Genomic DNA, 18,184 nt, shown 5'->3' with positions numbered 1-18,184 from the left:
AAATATATGAATCAGGAAATTTTCTATACACCAAACTGAATGATTGCTGTTCTCTACTTCAAAAGCAATTTAGATTTTAAAATGGGAAAATGTTCTAGTTTTTTATTTAAATTTTTTTAAATTCAATGTATGCATGGATGCATAAAAACCTAATTTTATTTCAGTGTTAAATTCTGTTTAAAGTAACGGATTATAATTAAAAATGTCTCCGGACCTTTACTGGTTGATGATTTTCTTTATTCGGACCTGCTGATTTTTAATTGGTTACCCCTGCTCTAGACCTTAATACTCCGACTGTTGGGAGCTGGAGAAGTTCCACCTTCCTCCATCAGAGTCCGCCGTGGATCCTCCTGAGCTGAGCTGCCTGCACATCTGTGACTGATCATCTCATCAGGAGGACCACAGTATTTAAGCTGTCTTCAGAGCTTGCCTCAACGCCGCAGTGTTTAATCAGTTTGGTTAGCACCTTAGCCTAGAACCTCCTGAGAACTTTGCTATCTCTGAGTCCAGTTTGGATTCTAACCTTTTGTCTCTGCTTCCAGGTTACCTGTTTTTCTCCTGTGAAGCTCTGGAAGAGCTTAACCTGCCGAGCCTGCCCTCCGAGCCAAACCTGAAGACTCTCTTCTGGATTTCCAAGCAGCTCTGGATTTAGAGCTGGAAACTCAAACCAAGGTCAACACCCTCACTAGAAGTAAGACGCTGAAACAGTTATCGGACTCTGCTGAACCAAACCATCTCCGGACCCAACAGTTCCTCTCCCAAAGTCTCTTCTACGCATCTCAAGGTAAACCAGAAACTCTCAAGATCAATTCCAACCAAGCCAACGCTAACTGAACTGTCTCCCTCACAGACTCCAGTGAACCAGTCCCCAGGCCTGAACCAGCAAACTGTACATTTACTACGTGCTTGTGTAACAATAAACTTGTTAATCTTTTCCCTGGGTCCGTTGTGTTCTGCATCTTGGGCCTCTCAGTAAACCCATCATGACACCGACCACCTTATTTGATAGTAGGTGTATGTGTAATTGATTTTAAGTGACCTAAAGATAATTATAGTAGGTTGCATCAATAAGCCTACCTCTTAGATTAATCTCTAAGATCATTAGTGGCCTCCATCTGATGACCCCTAAAAAAAATCTTGTGAAGAGAAATCTGTTGGCCGAGTGGTTTTGTATCTGATTCTTCTCCAAGAAGAATAAGGTTCAGCCTGCTGAAGCAACAGCAGATTCCTCCTCCAGGCCTGAAAGCAGCCATTCATTGATTGACACACTCTGGGCGAATAAATTGAAACCTCAAGCTGTGACGAGCCCAAAATAGCAGGAAGCTGATGGTGACCCGCAGTCACTAGTGCCTCATGTCAGCAAGCCTAAAAAACTTGGCAGGACATTCTGAACGGAGAAGCCACTTACAGGTGTTGTACATTTCTCTAACATGTTTTTGAAAGTGCGAGCTGATATACGTTGATGCTTTGACCACATTAGTGCAGCAGCAGGTTAATTTCCTTGTTCATAAAGAAGCTCTAATGTTTGATGGGTTTTATAAAAAAGAGATGCAGCTATTTTTTTTTTAACCTGCTGTTCTTCAGAGGTTGTAACAGAGGTCTGTATGTTTGGACAGAACAAGAACCAAAATGATCAGTGGCGTAAGGGCATAAAATCTGTTTGCCAAGTCACTGAGCTCCTTGCTTTTGCCAGGCAGAGGGGGGTGGGTGGGAGAAAATACCGTTCAACTGGCTGGTATTTATAGATATGTGAAGAACTTGTGCACAGGCTTGGTCGAGGTGCTGACGACGTAAAACAAGAGGACGATTCCAAAAGTCGAGTGTCAGGGCACACAGATAAAAATACCCAGTGAAAGATGGGCCTGGTCATTAGTGGAGCAGTGTGGCATGTGACATGGCAGCATTTCAGATGTGATTTATGATTATTACTACTGTTAATCTATACCTTACCTCTTCCTGTGCCTGCAATATGAAATGAGTTTGCCAGATGTTATTGTGGACAGGGGTTTATGTCAGAAAAATTTTGGACTTCAGATCTTACCAGAGTGCAAAATTCAACAATAGATTAATCAGGAAGGAGGTGCAATGTGTAAACCATCACAGGCTTTGGTGATAATGAGCTCGCTACAGGTCTTTGCCCTCTCTAACAACCAGAGCAAGCTGCCAAAAAGAGAAACAAAGGAGACGTTTAACGCATCGTAAACTCAAATAATGGTCTGCTGCAAAGGCGCTGCTCCAGTAACTTTAAAACCAAGACATGACACTGAATAAAGAGGTGGAAAAACAAGGTCCTTTGGCATGTAGACATTGCCACATGTCCTTTATTAATTCATTTAAGTCTCCCTTATTTTTTAACAGGTGGCACAAACATTGAAAAAAACAAAGACTCAGAAGGATGTACTTTTTTCTTTATTCACTTATTTGGCATACTGTCTGCTTATAGTCTTTCAGAAAAGCATTCAAACTCCTTCAACTTTTGAAATGTTGTAAAATTACAACCTCAAACTTTAGTGTAATTATTATTACATTTTCTCCAAAAATCAGTCCTGATTGACCTCGGCACATAAAGAATGACCCAAACAAGTCATAACAAGACCATTTCAATATTTTTCACTCTATATGATGGATTCATATTCATATTAGACTGAGAACTTTAATGAATTTCTGTTAAGTTTACAGCTTCCAGTAGGTAGATCTCTTGCAGCTTTGCAGATTTGGAGAAAAAAAAATCCTTAACTATTCTTTGAGGAAGCAGCTGAAGCTCATCTAAAGTGGAAGGGGAATATTTGTCTTTCCATTAATTATCAGCTCTGACTTTGACTAGGCCATGCTTAATCACGATTAAGCTTTGATCTAAACCATTCTTTAATACTGTGGCTTTGACTTTCTTTATTAATAAGGTGTTTTAGAATCTAATGGTTTTGACTTCATTAAATGTAGGAATCTTAGTGTAAAAAGGCCTGAATAGAAATACATGTATAGTTTACCCATTTAGACTTGAGTTTGTAACAAGCTGGACATTTATTCATCTCCTTTGTTCTGCTTCACAATTACAGTGTACTATGTGTTGATCTTTTACACAAAATCTCTGTAAATACATTGAGGTTTTAGGTTGTAACAGGACAAAATGTAATGAGGTACAGAGTAAACAGATTTCAAAGCTTTGTGTGTGGAGAACCATGAGATTTCCCGGATGGTTTTTGTTAAGTGGAAAAATGTTTTCTGTGTGTTTCTTAAAAAGCCTGCAGAGGGATATATATCACACTTTTTGTTGAATCTGTTCCCAGTCTATTGTCCCTACAGGCAGGTGATGGAGCAGATGTCTTACTTATTGAGATTGTGATCAAGTGAGTGTGAGAGCAGCTTAGAGGGAAAGTGAAAAGCACAGAAAATTGTGAGCGATGCTGTCCAACTTTGTGCGGAAGCCTGTGAGTCTGTATGTGAGAGAGGGGTGGGGTGGGATATCAGGGCTGCAGAATTAGTTTACCATCAGCTGCGTTAAGGCTTTTGCGCTCCGTCTGGATCCCAGCTCAGGACTGCCTCCAGCTCTCCTCCAGCTGTCTTCTCCTAATTGTGGTCCAGGACTGTTTTACTACAGCAGAATGAATGTGGCCACAATCAGAAATCTGGGCTTTATGTTCACTGAATGTTTTATAGTTATGGATTCAGTGTTTAAGCAATGAAACAGTCACACGAAACAACTGTCCCTGCCATGCTATTCCCAGCTGTAATAATTACATCAAGCTGAAAGAGGAAAGAAAAAAGAAAAGTTTTGAAACTGAGCTCACATGGTGACAGTTACAGATAACCTGTTGCTCTGACAGCCAACCTTTGCACTAAAATACTAATGATACTTTAAAGAAAAATTATCTTGAAAAGCACTGTTTTTATTACCAAGAAGATCAAAACTTAATTATAAAGTACATTTTATTTGAGAAAAATATCACAATATGTAGAGATTTGACTCACATACTGTGCATGGATTGGCCATATGATTTCATGGTAAAACATTTAGCCTTTGATAGCCTTTGCTACAAAAGTCAAATCACTTGTGAATTTCACTGTTGAGAACCAAGTATGAGGGAGCTGTACTTTAATGGGGAAAATATACCCCAGAAAGAGATTTGGCTTGAGATGTGACAATGAAAGAAGATAAAAGGTCTGTCTGCTTGCATATTTCAACCTTTAAGTAATGTTTGAGGCACATGTTGCTTTTTACTGCAAAAGCTGTGTTATTTAACTGCCTTTGTATACTCCGCGACACACCAACATTTACATTACTACGGCAAGCAAAGTTCATTCTTACTGCGCCATGTATTTGCTGGGTGCTTGAAAGACACAGAAAAATTGGAAAAGATAACAGAATCAATGATAATAAATAATAAATGTAACCACAATATATAAAGCATTTAAAAGGAAAAAAAATAATGATTGAACATTGAAAAAGTAACTGCTAAATTATTATTTAAACTTTTTGTCCTGTGCAATGTTCTCAGTCCTGGTACAGTATATGGGACTTAATCTTTTCTGCACATTTCAGATTTTTGGAGGAGTTGATTTCAGAGCTGCAGGACTGTAGACACTAGAGTATGCCTCTCGGTGTTTGGTTCTGGTCCTGGTAACACTGACTAAGAAGTCTTATGTAACTAATGGGGGGTAACATGGTTCTAGACCTTAAAGTCCAGCAACAAAATATTAAACTCTATACTTTTACACAAAGGTAGACAGATAGTGAAGCTCTCTTGGATAACGTCAGAAATAACACCCAACAAGGTAAAATATTTAGGATCAACAACACAGATAACAAAGTTTATTGCAGCCTGATCAAAAATAAAATAATGATTGAAGGAGTGATAATTGCAGTTAAAACAAAAGTATCTGAAGTAATTCATGAAAAGGTGAGAGGAGCAAAAGTCAGAGTGAAGTCAGTGAAGATGTTTCAAATGTCAGCCATATGGTCATAAAACTGCAATATTGAAAGGTGGACAGGTTCAGGTGGTAAACATGAATATGGAAAATCCAAAAGAGGCACTCAGAGCAAATTTTGTAATCATGGAGAAGAATATATTGGTGCTTCTCAATGGTATGAAGTTACTAAAAGGGCAGAAGAACTTCAAATAGGACAGTTTTTGTCTTTTTATTATGCCCTTAACCAGCCTCCAGTTCAGTTGGTGGCAGTAATGAATCATAGTTAGTTTGCAGCCTGCCAAAAAACTCAAACAAGAAGAGGAAGTAGAAGAAAAAAAAAACATCTCCTCCCACCCACTTGGAAAAATAGCAGGAAGTCAACAACAAACTTGAATATCTGGGTTCTGTACTTTACTACTTGAAGGATAATCCATTAACTCGGGCAGTTGTAAGTGTAGCTGGTAAGTCGTGTGAGTTTTATTTAAAATAGTTTACTTTCAACTCTAAGAGCCTCGTTAGAGTGACTGAAGTGAATGTAAAAGTAAAAGATTCTGCCTGAGCAAATCAACAAACTAAAGAAGAAAAGAAACCAAGAAAATGGCTTCAAACATCCCGCAGTCTGAGGCAGACTGCACCTGCCCTGTGTGCTGTGATATATTTGATGACCCTGTTTTGCTGCTGTGCGGTCACAGCTTCTGTCAGCATTGTCTTAAGGAGTGGTGGAGAAAGAGCAAACAGAGGACATGTCCGGTTTGTAAAGAAATATTTCAAATGACTAAGCCACCAAGAAATCTGGCTTTAAAAAACCTGTCCGAGTCCTTGAGACAGGAGAAGAACAAGCAGGCTGGGTCCAAGGAGTTTTGTTCCCTGCACGGTGAGAAGTTTAAATTATTCTGTCAGGATCACCAACAACCGATCTGTGTGGTTTGTCGGGATGCAAAAGCACACAAAAAACACAACTGCATTCCCATTACTGAAGCAGCAGAGGAGTGCAGAGTAAGTAGATATTTAAAAAAGAAAAAAATATCAGTACATGCTTTTATTGGTTGTGAAACATCCAGTGGTTATCATATGTCAACACGTGTTATTTTCTCCAGGCTAAAGTCCAGCTCAATCTGCTTAATCTAAAAACTAAGTGTGGAACTTTTGAGAGGAAAAAACAGCAGTGGGATAAAATGGCCAATCACATCCAGGTAAGATGAAATTTTTAAAAATATAACAGTACAAGAAAAACATCGATGCAACAAAATCATATTCTTCTTTTCTTCTTAATATACTCCTCAGCTCCAGGCTCAGCGGACAGAGAAGACCATCAGAGGAGAGTTCGAGAAACTTTACCGGTTCTTACGAGCGGAGGAGGCTGGCCGGATAGATGCATGTCGGAAAGAAGCAAAGGTTAAGAGTGACGCAATGAACCTAAGGCTTGTAAACCTAAATGAAGAGATTTCTGACCTCATGGAAAAAATCAAAACCCTTGAAGATGAGATGAAATTAGACGACCTCTCATTTATGCTGGTAACTGACAAATAACACGGTTATACCTTCTTAGAATTTTTTTATTTTTTTTAACTAAATCAAATGTTAATTTGCTGTCCTATTGTTTGGTTTTCTTCCAACAGAATGTGAAAGCAACAATGCTAAGGTAAGTTTCAAGGACTTCTCTAATTATGACCAATTGTGGTATTTTGGTTTCAGATTATTGCAAAAGAAGTTGTAGCCCAAAGAACATTTTTCTGAACAATAAAGGAAGTTACTTTTTCAGTGAAACACAAGTTCAACCAGAGAACTAGAGCATTCTTCCATCTGCTTCATCTTAAGGTGATATCCCAGTTTCTCAATGATAAGGCGCATGCAATGACATTATAAAAGTACCCACTGGATCTCTTCAATAAAACCACTGAGTTAAATTGTGACCATAAACAAATACTGAGATAATGGAGAAAGAAAGTACAGGGATCAGAATCAGATAAACTTTTTGCCAGGTTGTGTTTTACACATATGATAGATTTGCTTTGGTTAAAAGATGCTACAAATAGACTACACGCAATTGACCTTAATTGATTTGTAAAATAGACCACAGTGGCAGATATTTAAATACAGTTACAACAATACGAAACAAGATTAAATACTACACGTCTGGTCATTGTTTTATTTCCAATGGGAAAAAGTTAGCAGGGGACTTTGGCGTTTTTCCTGAGACTCCCTGCAGGTAGGAAGCTGTTTTTAAGGAAAGAAGGTTCGATCTTGATGGACCACAGCCTCCTGGTAGAGGAGCATTATTTCTTGTTTCCAGGGAAGATGGGTCTTTCCTGCTCTGAGTCATTTCGGCATACTGTTTCTGGAGAGGAGAAAGATTGTAAGCAATGATCCTCCCTGAAGTGGTGAATGATACACTACGACCTGCCTTTATTCCTGTTGGTGGTAGCAGTGTACCAGATGGAGGACAGCCTCAACGATGGCAGAGTAGGAGTGCACAACCATCGTCTTTGGCTGGCTGAGCTTCTCCAGCTTCTGCAGGATCTCATGAATGGAGAGTTGTGCAAGATGACCGGGGAGGGTGGGATTGTGCTATTCTAAAGCTCAAGACTGTTCTGGCTGCAGCAGGCAAAATGATGAAAAATTTCCCCCTATAGGCATGATTAGCTCTTGGTTGTCTAATGCGCAACAATCCAGTCAAAAATCCCAAAAAAGTAAATCCCTCCAAGATATCTTGTGACAGCTATACCTTTTTTCATTTGGCCTTTGTTTTCAAATATCTGTTTATGACAGCTGAATGAAAAATCTTTTTTTTTTCACAAAACATTTAACTCACACATAAAAAACACTTTTTGCACTCTCTAGCACTCTATATATCTTTAAATACCACAGAGCTTTTAGTTTAAAAATAAAGCCGGCATATATAAACAAGTTGAGTTACAGTACAAGCAACTACATCAGCAATATCCACACAGTTCCCTCTGAAAGAGTAATGATGGACACACTTTAACAAGTTCTTGGCCATGAAAATTCTTCAAATTTAAATGATGTGTCTCATCTTCTAAATGTTCTCCTCAGAAATTGTTTCTGGATCTGTTTTAAGTTTTAAAATCCAGCGGCTGACTAGTCGCACAAACCATATGTCGTAATTATATTACATTCTTCTGCCTCAAAGCTGTTACGCTTTGAAATAACTCTACCAAGGTTTGTAAACAAATCAAGGACGTCCCAGGGTAAGGAGGATTTCCATCCTTCTCAATGCAACACTCCTTTCATAAAGTCCAAAGATGCCCCAAGGATTCCCATATTCTATTTCCCACCTCAAAGATTTTTTGTCACTGATTGCTGTAGTTTGATAAAAAAAAAAAATATTTGTAAAAGGAAATCAAATGCATGTATAAACAGTCAAACCGATACTTTAAGGTTAAAGATTTCTGTGTTTCTTTCTTTAAAATGTGAGTATTTATAATCTTTTACTTCTCTGTGAATTCTTCACAATTTCAGATCTCTGTGTACACTGCCAGAACCAGAGACTCCAGCTGGAGCACTAATTGATGAGACTAAACACATAAGCAATCTGCAGTATTCAGTTTGGGAAAAAATGGCAGATATCATACTATACAGTAAGTAAACTATTTTAAAATGGTGTATCTTTTAAATTTGTAAATGTTTTTCCTATCAAAATATGTCTTACAGGGTTATTAATATGTTTTTTTTTGTTCCATGCATCTGTTTCTCAAGCTCCTGTTACTCTGGATCCCAACACCTGCAGCAGCCATATAACTGTATTGGATAACCTTACTAAACTGGTAGAAAATTCTAATTTTGACTCAATTCCTGATAATCCTGAAAGGCTACGCTGGGTAGACATTCTTGGTGCTCAAGGTTTTAACTCTGGTAAACATAGCTGGGATGTGGAAGTGGATGGTCTGTGGACTGTAGGTGTGGCTACTAAAACAGAATTTGCTGGTTATCGAAAATCATGGGCAATTTATATATGCCCTTGTACCGATGTCCTACGTAACCTTACTCTAGGGGATTACATCACAGAAATCAATGTAGATCCATATCCTAAAAAAATCAGGGTGTACTTTGATTATAACAAAGGAATATCATTTTTTGACCTTGATCGAAAAAAGATGGTGTATGCCATAGAATACACTTTCACAGAAACAGTCTATCCATACTTTCGTGGAAATGTTAAAATTCTACCAACTAAATTATCAGTCCGTATAGAGCCTCGTTGATCATCATTCTAGAAGCATTTTAAATCAAGCTTTCTGAATTTTGACCTTCTTGACAAAACTTTCATTAACATGTATTTTGCTTTTTTTCTTTATGGTAGTAAATTAGCATTGTTCTTATTTTGTATCAAGTTGACAAGCAGTCCATGTTATTATGTTTCCCCACTAAACATGATCTACATGGGCTTGTTAAGATAAATCCCTGGAATTCCAATGAGTTTGCCAGGTGGATTGAGGAATTTTGAAATGTGTGTCCAGAATCCTGCCACTGTTATTTTTGCCAATGGCCATATTGCACTATTGTAATTTGTAAACTATAATTGCATTATGTCTACATATTTTCACTGTAAAACATTTTTTTTCCCTGTATAACCAAGGTAAGATAGGAAATGTATTCAACTTGAAAAAAAAAAATGTATAACAACATTTTCAGGTTTCTCTTGATCAATGCTAAAGACCTCCATTTACTTTATGGATTAAAAGTATTACTGTCCAAACAGTTACCTAATATTCTTTTTTTTTTCTTTTTTTTTTTTTTTTTGTGAAATGCAATAATGTGGTGTTGTTAGAAAATTAGTACAATGAAATCTACTCCTTTTAACATTTTCTGATTTGTTGATTTTTTTTTTTTTTGTATTATTTTTGTTTATTCACACTTTGCTTTCCATATGAATGTAGAATGTGTACTGTTTTGGAGCATTTGGACCACAAGCCAGCCTATTTTATTCATCGACAAAGGTTTATTATAGTATTTCTGTGAGCAGTTTTCACATGATCTGTCTTACATTTAGATGTTTCATTGTGTAATTATGAATCCTGGTAAGAATCCAATATTGGTTTTTGATATGATGTCTTTGAAATAAAAGTTTTAGCTTTACATGTAGGTAAATTAATGTGCATAGTTATTTTTAAATAATTATGTAAAGTGAAGTCTATCCAATTTTATGTAGTGTTTTTTGTTAAAAATGTTACAAGGTTGACCATTACTTAAATTAAAATAGAAAACTTTCAAGAAAATCTGAAATTATACAGCAGAATATGAGATCAATATGCATGTTAAGTGTTTAGGATATGTGTAAAGAATTTAGAGGGATTTAGATACTTTAGTTTTTGCTTAGTTATCATTTAATCCATTCACCTGGCAAGGAGAAAGGAAAAAGCCAAATTATGGTGATAAAAAGACAGATTGAATATACCAAGGAAAGGAGGGAATCAGACAGATATAAGACTGACTAAAAGCCACTTCATTTTAATTCCTGTTGCACAAAGCAGCAGAAACCTGCATGCAATAGCTTAAAATGAAGTAACTGTCCATGCTTTAACATTTCCCTACTAAAGCAACCACAACAGTTGCATGAAAAGTGGAGAATTGTGGGTTTAACTCACAGTCCATATTTCAAGATTCTAACAATGCCTCTGATTACAAAATATGTCCAAGATTGACCCAAATCAGAGCAGTCAGGGTTTTGTATGGAGATAAATGAGCACATGCATGTAAATGCACATGTGCACTTCCATACAGCCGCTTTACCATCTGTTCCTTGTTTCCAGGACCCTTCTGATCACATTTTAACTTATATTTTTGCGGCCTGGATATCTTCAGAGTAGCTGTAGGTACACGGCACTGTCGTTTGTTTCCGTCTTCAAGGGCTTTTTTGTTTTGATTGGCTCTTATGCTGTATTCGGCGGCAATCACTAAAGAATTTGAGCAGCAAGGATGCTTAGCAATCATTGCTATGAAATCCAAAATGATCAGACACACATACACACACACTGGTCTGATTACTACTTTATCTGGTGATTATAATGCTATAGATGTAGGTTGAACCTGCAAGTAAAACTCTGAGAGATATTCTTTGGGTAAATGTTTTACATTTTATAAGAAAAACAATTTTTTTTATAATTTCAAATTAAATATTCTGTGCAGGTTTTTTTCCCGGCTTCAATATTCATCTTATTTTACATATCCACTAAAATGCTTACTTACACACACACTCTTGCAGAGGTTACCCTCCATGTTAAAGTGCTGTGATAAAGTGCTGTCTGCTGTTCTTTCACTCTTGAAGTCCCCTGAGAGTAGATCAATACTAGCTTAGCATTAAGTTACAGCTAATGTCTTCATGTTTTTAACCAGGCGATGTGTGGGTGGGCTCCATGAGCCTCTGTGTGTGTGTGTGTCTGTTTGTCCCTGACATGACCCAAGTTATAATTATCATTAAATGTCAATGAAGGCAATAGGAAGAGTTTGGCTCTATATTAAAGCCATAAATTACAACTCCTCCTCCTGAAGTGTAAGAAAGGCTTAATTCAAATCTCTTTAATGTCAGTTATCAGATGACCTTGAGTGTTTATACCTCTATTTTTGATTTTTACATTCACAGTAGTACAACTGTGTAATTTTGAATAAATAAGGCCACTTTACATTACATTAGCTAAATTACATTGTAATGAGGCAGAGAATAACTCTGAAAAAGAGACCCAAATGATCTTAGATCCTCTACTGTATTTAGCAGTAGACATATTTTCCCCACATTTGATGTGGTTTGATTCACTTCTTGTTTTATTCATGATCCATCTGGAGATTTTATCTGAGAAAAATTAAATCAATTTATGTGGCTCCCTTTCTCGGTGTTAACTGCAATGTGTGAAAACAAGAAAAAAAAATGTTTTCTAATATTGTATATGCTATGCCAGTTAAACTTTTTATAATATTCTGATTGTAGACAAGTGCAAGGTAAGCCCATTAGCCTTTTCCTCTGGTTATTTCCTGATTTATAACTGGCTCTACTTTAATGCTATTTTTTCAGTCTTTGTTATTTGAGAGGGTGGTAAAGAAATTGGCCTCTGTAAAGTTTCATATTTATGACCCTGAAAAACAAGAGCGCAGACTGCTATATAACTGTTTAAAGACTGCCTGATAAATTAAAAAAGTCAGGTTAAAATAAAAAATTTTTTTTAGCTCTCTTTTATAGAAATTGCTTTGTGAATAAAGTACAGCATTATAAATTGTAAAAAAGAAAAAAAGATTTATTCATTTTGTTTTTCAACACTGTACAATTAGCTGAAAATTAAGGGTATATTTTTTCTTTTTATGTGACATTGCTCCAGTGAAAAATAGGTTTCTTTGTTCGGTGTGTTTTTCAAAGGAAAGATGAATTGAAATTTGTAAACTGACCGTATTTTACAGAAGATAAATTTGTCATGCATAGGTAAATATTAGGGCAATTACCTTGACAGGAATTGTCTCTAAATACCTAGTACAGATATGTCTAGTACTGATTGCCCTCAGTAAATGGTTGGTAACAAAGCCATTTCAGTGCATACATGCAGAGGCTTTCTCCCAGGATTGCAGTTTCCTTCCAAAGTTTAGCAAATGTAAAGGTTAACTGGTAATTCCAGTTTTAATTTTGGTGGTCAGACAAGTTTTCATGACTGTTTGTCTTTTGTTCCTGTTTGTTTGCATAGAAATAGAGCACGAAATGAGACGCCTAGCAGCTATGAAGTTGTGGAATACATACATTTGGGAAAATTAATTGCCTCCTTTATTTGTTGATACATTTTCAATATCAAAACAGTTTTAATTTAAACATTTCAGTATATATTTTTGAAAAGTTATTTAAAAGCGGCAGAAGTAGAAGGTTCTAACAAATGCTATTTTAGTCTAAAACTTGTTAACTACCAATCGCCCCTCCGTCCGTTTATCCATCCATCCATCCATCCATCCATCCATCCATCCATCCATCCATCCATCCATCCATCCATCCATCCATCCATCCATCCATCCATCCATCCATCACATAAAAAAATTAACTTTGATCTAGTTTTATAAATCAGAAAACCTGTCAGCCCACCTTTCCCTTTCTTACTGTCACTTGCAGCTTCCCCTTATTTTGCCACCCAAATCAATCTCTCCCTCCGTCTTTGTAATGCACTCTTTCATCTGCTCTCCTATTTCTCCCCATCTCTATGCTACCCGTTCTGCTTCACCATGAGGTCTCTTGGCTCCTTTGTAGGCCCTCCACATTTTTGGGCGTAATGTGATCCTCTTATCCCTCCCCGGGGTGGTCCACTCCTCCCATTCAAATAACAAGCTCTGGCTAAATGTAACCAATGATAGGAGGGGAGACATGAAGTTAGATTTGATAATGGGTTAAAAGGAAAACAGGGATTTTCTTTTCTATTTGTATACTTAAAAGTGATATTCAATTTTTGAATGTGTATTAATTACATCATTATTGTGAAGATCTTTTTCCTAAAAAAAATATAAACCTGTCCTTTTTTTCTTAGCATGTTAACCCTTACTTTTAATTCTTTAACAGAATGCAGACTAAGTTGATGGCTGCTTTTTTGTGTTGCTGTTGGGTTTTCCAAGAGAGTATGAGACATCATTATTGAGCAAATGGCTTAATGAAGGGCATCATTTCACATTTACAAAACATAAAACAGCAAATCATAGAGACTTGTACTAAACTGTATTTTACATTTAACCCTTTAGTTATATTTGCACTTAGAATATATAGGGTGATGTTTCATCACTAGTATTGCTATAATTTAAAGGGATTTTGATAAACAAAATGAAACACCCTATTGAAATAAATCATAATTTAATTAACATATTTTCTTTTTTGTCTAAAACCTGACAGCTGCCTTTTTACAAAAGTCATAAGACACATTAAGAGTTGATCTGACCCACTAGTTTATTATTCACTTGCAATGTTGGCCAGACTGTAAGGATTACAGTATATGATTCTGATAAAAATGAAGAAGAAAAAAAACTCTGATATTACTAAAGAGAAAAATTATAATGATGTTTTGTCTGATAAAGTTTATATTAACACCCAAAACCCCTCACACCAGAATAGTTGTAGAAAACTGTTAAAATGATGGTGATTTGAACGATCAAGCACTGATATCATCATTTTACCGATGTAAAGGACCATGATGAACCACTGAGGTAGTCTCTATCTTTCTCAAAATGGCTAGCAACAACAACAAAGCAACCAGAGATTTTTGGTGGTTTTAAACAAAGATGGCAGGTCTGCTTTTGCAGTTTTGACTCGATATCTGTATGTACGCTTTAGATTCAGCTTTGTTTGGAAAATGTCATCATTATTGTTTTTAAACCTTTATTCAACCAGGAAAGTCACCACTGAGATTCACAATGTATTTTTCACTGTTGTTTAAGTATCAGCAGTTAAGTCTCTGGTATTAAACAATAGGGGGGGGGACATTAATTACTGTTTTTTAGTTTTTAGTTAATGTATTAGGGTGGTGCGATCGCGGTGGGTGTTGCGGCCGGTCGCCGGGGCTTGGTGCCGGGGGGCGGGGCGTGTTTCGGTGCTCTGTGGGGCTGGGGCATTTCGGTCGGCGCCGTGGGGGGGCTGGTGTTCGGTGCCCGGCCCTACTTCGGGGTGGCCGGCTGCCGGCGGGGCCCGCGGACTCGTCCCCGCGGCTCCCCGGGGCGCCGGCATGGCGGTGGCTGGGGGGCTTCTTCGTGGCTGTCTCTCCTCCTGCCTTGGTGGGGGTCTGATTTCCGGGGCTGGCCCCGCCTTGGTGCCTTCGCTTCTGGGGTCCCCTTGGGCGCTTGGGGCTTCAGGTCTCCCGGCGCTGGACTCAGTGCTCTGGGGGGTGTGCCTCTCCGGCTCTCCACAACCACTATTGAGCATTTTTTCTATGGTTAAAACTTTACATGCACAAGTTCACCCTCACAAACAACTACAGGTGCTAGGCTTCAGGTACTTGGAGATTCACTTCCAAACAGAAACCCCACATTCATATCTTCAGGTAACACAGAGTACATGTCAGACTTAATAATATTACCTTAGCGATAGTTTCAAGGTGTTTGCTTTATTGTATATCTCGTACCATGTCTTTTGGTTGTGCTGTTCTTTTTTTTTTTTTTTTTTCCATCTCATTACAGGTGTTGAAGCAGACTGAAAATGTTTTGTCATTGTCTCCTTCCTATCTCCTCTTTCTTTCATCTTTTGTCCTTTTTTTTCTTTTTCTTTTTCCTTCTTCTTCTTCTGTTTTTCTGCTCTACTTACATTGCAGTGTCCATATGAACTGTAAAACTCCCTGCATAATTATAATAAAGCAATTTATATACATGAAACAAGTGGAGCAGTATGGCAATTGCGATACCGCTACACTTGTGAAAGTGAAATCTGTTGGGCTCCTTTTGGCATCAAGACAATTATTCTTATTGCCACCTTGCCAGACAGGACACTGTTAAAAAAAAAAAAAAAAAAAAAAAGGAAAATGTCATCATTATTGTTTTTAAACCTTTATTCAACCAGGAAAGTCACCACTGAGATTCACAATGTATTTTTCACTGTTGTTTAAGTATCAGCAGTTAAGTCTCTGGTATTAAACAATAGGGGGGGGGACATTAATTACTGTTCTTTTTTAGTTTTTAGTTAATGTATTAGGTATTCAACTATTCACCTGAGTTAAATAAACGGAGATAGATGGGTTTTACACAGTCTGCATTTTATTTTTATCTTTGCAAAGAGAGAACAACATAATCATCATACGGCCCTTATTGCACAGTAATCAGCCCTGTTCTGATCTGGGAGCCTTTGTTCCCCCTTACTTACAATAATGGAAAGTAGTCAAAGTCAAAACAAATAACAAAAACTTTGGTTAAACAGTAATATGTTATGATTAAACCTTGAGAAAGAATCTAGTTTGTTATCAGAAGAAGTTATGTCTGTCTACAAACACACTCATGCAGGGGAATTGTGTGGCCTTGCAGGTGAAACAGGTTCGTTGAAACCTTTTATAGTGAGTAAATAGCATTAATCAATATATGAAATGAGAGAAACTAAATTTTCCAACCAGAGTTAACAAAGTCAAAAACAGTTTGACCATGCCTGAAAAAAATCCCAGTACTTTTCCTAAATGATTTGTTATTATATCAGACTTTTTTGACATCGATGCATTTTCTTTTATTATAATTATTTTTCTTTCTCATTAGGCTTCTTTCTTTTCATATTTCTATTTTGTGATTTAAAATCTTATTGTGCTATTTGATCACGAATGGAGAACTTTTCTATCAGGTAGGATCAAACTGATCAAGTTACTGGTTCATTACAACGCTAAGCCGGATACATGTTAGGCAAAACTACTAGTGTTTGTGAGCTTTCACAATTTAGGGAAAGTTAAAGTTTTGATAAGCTGAAACTGGAGTATGGGAAATTAAACTCACCTTTAAATATTTTCCATCAAATATAATATGCAGATAACGTTCTATTTTGATTAAAAGACAAAAACAAAATTTAGCAAAAGAGTGGGGAGGTGAGGGGAACACTCTGGAGTGGTCCATCAAAAGAGCACTCAAGGTAAATGGATATTAACACCCTTAGATCCCTGATCACTCTAATAATAACCTTTTTTATATTGTGGAAGGAAACTGAATTACCAAAAAACCCACAATTCCACAAATACAAAGTCTCAAATACCTTCAAACAGGAGGCTTTGTTGCCGTGAGGAACGGTGCTAACCACAGCTCCACGTTGAATCTCTGTTATTACACACATAAAGTATCTCAACTATTTTATAAACAGACTCCTGACAAGACTGTCGGAAAATAGGGTTTATGGTGTAATGATGTTGAATCAACGGTAATGTGTCAGGCAATAAAACCAAATCAGTTTAAAGATGTTGAAATGTTCCAAAATAGCTAAAGGAAACCAGAGATGGTTAATAGGTCTTTAGGGTTTCATCACCATGAACGAAAAGTTCCACATTACTGAGTCATTTGATCCATTGTTAATATAAACACAGTAATTACCAAGCATCAATTTTACAGTGGATTTGGCATGATGGTATGGGTTCTAGAACAACGCTCAGTCTTCTTGGAACAAATATGGCTTTTGATTTGTATAATTTAGCTGACAAATATAACTTCACAAATAATATAAAATAACAGGAATAAAAAAATTAATATACAGTGGATTAGTTATTTTTTTATTTTATGTTATAATGTTTTATTTATTTATTTTTTTTTTTTTACATTGGCCAATCAATGTTCTGATCTCAAAATGAAAAAAATCTGAAAAAAAGCACCACTTTCTGCATGTTATTTATTATTTTGACAAAAAAAAAAGAGGGCTTTTTTTTTCAGGTCCTGGGTTCAAATCCTTGAACGAATCATTTGGATCGATTTCAATGGAGCTTGCATGCTCTCCCAGTACATTTGCGAGTTCTCTTTGTTTCTGGTTTCCACAGATCCCAAGAAACATGACTGTTAGCCTTTCAGTTCTCCATATTGTCCTGACAGGTTTCCTATGTGTGTCTTGTGTTGCCCTGTTATGGACTGGTGGCTTCTTCAGGAAACACCCTACCTATGGTTCAATGATGAGATGAGATAGGCACCAGCCCCCCTTCCCATGACACAAAAACAAGGGGGTAAAGACAAAAGAGGGATTTTCTACATGCAATCATATCAATGATGAGTTTAGTTTCAGAAGCATTGTTTTTTATTGTCTTAGCCGAATTACTAAGAGAGATTTTGACTGCAGCTGACTGCTAACTGTGTATTTTAAGTATTTCTCTAGTAATCGCATCTGCAACACCAGCTTAAAGGGATTCGACTAGCTTTAGATGGACAAACAGATTTTGACTGACTCAACAGACATTACCCTTAAAATAATGCTTTGAATGTAACTTCAGAGTTTTTTCATTCCTCACTCTTTTTCATAATCGCTTATCTTCAAGTGGTCCTATAAGCAGCCTTCTGCAGGTTGGAGGCCCCAAGGGAGCTTCAGCTTAGCTCTATCTGCCAACTGTTGTGTTGAATAGAAGGTAGCGTTACACATGCACACTCATACAAACCAAACTGCTGGTTCACATAATGAAATGCACAAGCTCATTCAGCTACACATGGACATGCTTGATAGTGAAAGCACCATGCATATGGTCACTGATATCAACTAAGCTCTCTTTTTTTTCTTAAAAATGGAAAGGATTTTGAGGTTGAAGGAAAGAAAAAAACTATAAACCAAGAAAGCATCCGATTCCAAACTTACTATTATAAGATCTTTGAAATCAGGCTC

At 36.9% G+C, this 18,184-nt stretch overlaps 1 protein-coding gene across 1 annotated transcript; it reads left to right on the top strand.

Annotated features, from left to right (window-relative positions):
• Positions 1–1,355: 1,355 nt before the first annotated feature.
• LOC119788379 (tripartite motif-containing protein 35-like) lies at positions 1,356–8,515 on the top strand. Its single transcript, XM_038292692.1, has 6 exons — positions 1,356–1,410; positions 5,457–5,904; positions 6,006–6,101; positions 6,193–6,423; positions 6,528–6,550; positions 8,389–8,515. Exons 2-6 carry the CDS (start codon positions 5,506–5,508, stop codon positions 8,513–8,515), a joined length of 876 nt encoding a protein of 291 aa, XP_038148620.1. The 5' UTR covers positions 1,356–1,410; positions 5,457–5,505.
• Positions 8,516–18,184: the final 9,669 nt, after the last annotated feature.

The sequence above is a fragment of the Cyprinodon tularosa genome, unplaced genomic scaffold (assembly GCF_016077235.1).
Source record: "Cyprinodon tularosa strain WSP-4 unplaced genomic scaffold, ASM1607723v1 ctg315, whole genome shotgun sequence".
In the NCBI taxonomy this organism is placed as follows: domain Eukaryota; kingdom Metazoa; phylum Chordata; class Actinopteri; order Cyprinodontiformes; family Cyprinodontidae; genus Cyprinodon; species Cyprinodon tularosa.
This window is presented reverse-complemented; position numbering and strand designations above follow the sequence as displayed.

Excerpts from the sequence above, each read along its gene's own strand:
- LOC119788379 (XM_038292692.1), top strand. The coding sequence starts at position 5,506 with ATGGCTTCAAACATCCCGCAGTCTGAGGCAGACTGCACCTGCCCTGTG. Across the intron at positions 5,905-6,005 it reads AAGCAGCAGAGGAGTGCAGA|GCTAAAGTCCAGCTCAATCT; the intron begins GTAAGTAGATAT and ends TATTTTCTCCAG. Across the intron at positions 6,424-6,527 it reads ACGACCTCTCATTTATGCTG|AATGTGAAAGCAACAATGCT; the intron begins GTAACTGACAAA and ends TTCTTCCAACAG.